This window comes from Zea mays, chromosome 10, assembly GCF_902167145.1.
Source record: "Zea mays cultivar B73 chromosome 10, Zm-B73-REFERENCE-NAM-5.0, whole genome shotgun sequence".
Taxonomy (NCBI): Eukaryota; Viridiplantae; Streptophyta; class Magnoliopsida; order Poales; family Poaceae; genus Zea; species Zea mays.
This window is the reverse complement of record NC_050105.1, coordinates 134,593,898-134,597,385: the sequence shown is the minus strand read 5'-3', so window position 1 is coordinate 134,597,385 and position 3,488 is coordinate 134,593,898. Positions and strand designations below refer to the sequence as shown.

At 49.3% G+C, this 3,488-nt stretch overlaps 1 protein-coding gene and 1 non-coding gene across 2 annotated transcripts; both read right to left on the bottom strand.

Moving 5' to 3' along the window:
* Positions 1-692: 692 nt before the first annotated feature.
* TRNAF-GAA (transfer RNA phenylalanine (anticodon GAA)) lies at positions 693-765 on the bottom strand. Its single transcript has one exon. It is a non-coding gene; the product is annotated as a tRNA-Phe (tRNA).
* Positions 766-1,751: 986 nt separating this feature from the next.
* On the bottom strand, positions 1,752-2,891 carry LOC103641861 (transcription factor PCF1). Its single transcript, XM_008665172.4, has one exon. It carries the CDS (start codon positions 2,797-2,799, stop codon positions 2,176-2,178), a length of 624 nt encoding a protein of 207 aa, XP_008663394.4. The 5' UTR covers positions 2,800-2,891; the 3' UTR covers positions 1,752-2,175.
* Between the last annotated feature and the right edge of the window lie 597 nt (positions 2,892-3,488).

The window sequence follows — 3,488 nt, the reverse complement described above, 5'->3', positions numbered from 1 at the left end:
TGTGTAAAACAGGTAGACTATTATTGCTATAAGAATTGCATATCCTTCTGTATAATCCAGGTACTATTCTTTTACATTGCTGCAAACATAGAGAAAGAGAAGAAAAACACATTGATGTATATCCAGTAGAAAAGGAAAAAAAATGCATTGCTGCATATAGAGAGGAAGAGAACAAGATAGTAAGAAAACATTGATGGATATAGAGAGGGATAAAGACGACATGAAAAAAAGACATTGTCCATATACAGAGAAATAAATCAGATAAAACAACAGCAAAAACATATTGCGAGAAAGAAAGACACATAATGCTGCATATACATATACAAATTGGAAAATAGTAAAAACAATAGACAAAAAACACATTACAGCATATACCGAGAAAAAATAAGGAAAATAGAGAATGGAAAGAACATTGGTGCATATATAGATGAAGAAAAAAACAGAAAAAAGAGGAAAAACATTGCTGCATATACAGAGGCAGAAAAAGAAAAAGAAACAGAGGAATAGAAAGAAAAAAGTAAAAAGGAGAAAACACATTGATGTATATATAGATGAAGAAAAACAAATTTCTGCGTATAGAGAGAGGAAGAAAAAAAAAAGAAAATGTAAAATAAGATATGCAAATACATAGAAAAAACAGAAATATGAAGAAAGTCATGAAAAAATATTCAGAATTGAGGAAAAGTAAAAAATGCGGTGAGCGTGGATCGAACACGCGACCTTCAGTTCTTCAGTCTAACGCTCTCCCAACTGAGCTATCCCCGCAATGTTGTCTACATGGTAAATTGTTATTTAATATACATTTAAACGTTTACCGGTAGAAACAGTGAGAACCATGCCAGCTCAAGCCCAGATCTTTTGGCTCCCAAACCGAACGGGACCATTGGAGTACGACCCACTGACATGTCGAATGGGACCAGCGCCAACAGACATGGGAAGGAATATCCATGAAAGTCGCGCTAGCTGGCCGCCACCAACCTACTACAATACAATACAATACACCATGGGCCAGGCCAGGCCTGAGCCTGAGATGTCCGTGCAGTCTGCGGTTGCGGTGCAGCAGCGCCTTTGCCTGCTTCTTCTCTCTCGCCGGCGTGGCAAACTGGCAATGGCCATCGCCACAGCGATCGTTCATCTCGACGAATCTAGAATTCTAGATAGAAGAGCGTCATCCGCCGAGAACAAGATCAATCTTTAGCTGTGCTTGTGCACAGCCACAGGTGCGTGCTAGAAGATCAGTCTGCGATCGAGTTTGGAACAAAGTGAGCCGCCGTTGATACTTTATACATTGTACAAAAAAGGCCTGTGAGCATGGTCTGTCTGTACAACGTCGGAGGCCTTTTCAGAGTGACCTACAGCTTGACACGAATCATGTGTCCCCGAAGCAGCCTGAACCTTTCACAGAGGCAAAGTGCAGACGCAGACGCAGACGCAGACGCAGGCTTTTGCCACAGTGCAGTGCAGAGACTGAGGAGGAGGCAAAGCAATTCCAGCACGGCCTATCTATCCTGTTCCTGGGTCCAACGACTGAACAGCATGTGGCCTGGGTTTTGCAGGGACCGAGAGTTGCAGCAAGCTGTCACGAGCGGCTCATCAGTAGTACAACATGAGACGGGTGAATAATGTGGGAGTGCTTCGTCATTGTTTCACTTTCACGGTTGCAGTTGCAGGAGAATTCAGTCAAAAATCTCACGAGCCAGCCATGCATGACCGCTCGGTCTCAGCATCAAATTTCGACGCTGGATTCCGAATTCTCAAACGGCAAAGGTAGGTTTCTTCTATTCAAAACAGCAGTCAAGGCAACGTCATGCGGAATTGCACACACCGGGACGTGCATTATTTAGTGTTAGGATTCAGATCAGTTGACAATTCGGCATGCATGCATGCATGCATACATAACCACACCACAGAACCACGGCGAGCTCATTATCACAAACACAAACCTGACGAATGCTATCTACAGCCGCTAACCCCGATCCGATTCCGATCTCGCGCTCTGGATCCTCCTTGTCCAGCTCGCCGCATTCCTCTCACACCGCAAAACCACAGGGAAAACACGCGCAACGCACCCCCCCCCCCCCCCCCCCCCCCCCCCCGGAGATGCACGGAAACGAGACGCATGCGGCATGCCACCACGCGTCAACGCATGCGATTACGTAGCAACAGTGCGGCGAGTCACCGGGACTCCTCCTCCGACGGCCTCGCGGCGCCGGAGAGCACGGAGAGCAGGTTGAGGTGGTGTCCCTGCGCCGCCACCGACGCGTACGCCTGCGCCGCCGCCTCCTGCGCCGGCGAGAGCCCCCACGCCGCCGCCACGGGCCGCGCCTGCAGGGTGGCCCAGAACGGCGCCGGCGCCACTGCCACCGCCACCGCCGGCTCGTGCTCCTCGCGCGGGCGCTTCCCGAGGAGCGGGAGGGAGACACCGGCGCCGGCACCGGCGCTGGCCGCGGAGGTGGACGGCGCGGAGGAGCAGGAGAAGACGGCGGGGGTGGTGCCGGACCCCGTGGCCGCCAGGATCGAGGGCTCGGCCTGCCGGAGCAGCCACTCGATGGTCTGCCCGTCCGACTTGAGCCCCAGCTCGCGGGTCAGCTGGAACACGCGCGCCGCGCACACGATCGGCATCCGCACGCGCCGCCCGCGCCCGTTCACCTTGCTGTGCCGGTCCTTGCCCGCGCCCGCGCCCGCCTTCTTCGGCGCCGCGGCGTCGGCGGCGGCTGGAGCGGCGGACGCCAGAGACATCGGCGTCGGCGCGGGCATGGCCCGGTACACTTGGAAGGTGGCGCCGTCGCGAGAGGCCATGGCCACGCACTGTCTCGTGGGAATAAGGGTACGAGTTTGTTGGTGGTGGACACGACTTGTGGGGAGGAAGCCGATGGGGATAGCCGGATAGGGATAGGGCCGCGCCAGTCCTTGGCCCCTCCGGTGTGGAGCCATTTATAAAAGCGGCTTCATTTTTTCTTGTAATTTCGTTTATTATTCTGGCTGCCATTATGATGTGCCTTTTTTCTTGTCTCTCAAATTACTGGAGTGAGTGCCAGTACGCAGTAGTAGCTGACTGTAGCAGCTTCTTATCCCTGCAGTAGTGCAGTTGAACACCTCTGGTAAAAAGTACACAATCCGTTTTAAAACAAGTGCTTATCTCGTTTATTAAAGTAGTTTAAATTTAACTAAGTTCATAATAAATAGTATCCAGATTTATATTTTTAAATTAATCTATTGTAGAAATATTCTGTAATTAATATATTAGTAATTATTTTTATATTATAAATACTTGTATGTTTTATATAAATTTGACTAAATTTTAAAACATTTGGTTGGTCGAAAACCTAGAATCGAATCCTCTTTTGGAGAGAGTGCTATAAAGATGCGGCATCCGGAAAACTTGAGTCAGCCCGCCAAGATTTGCAGCCCTACATTTATCAGTTTATTTTAAGGTTGTAGACCAACGACTTGAATTTTATCAGCTGCACTGTAGAATCTAAATAATT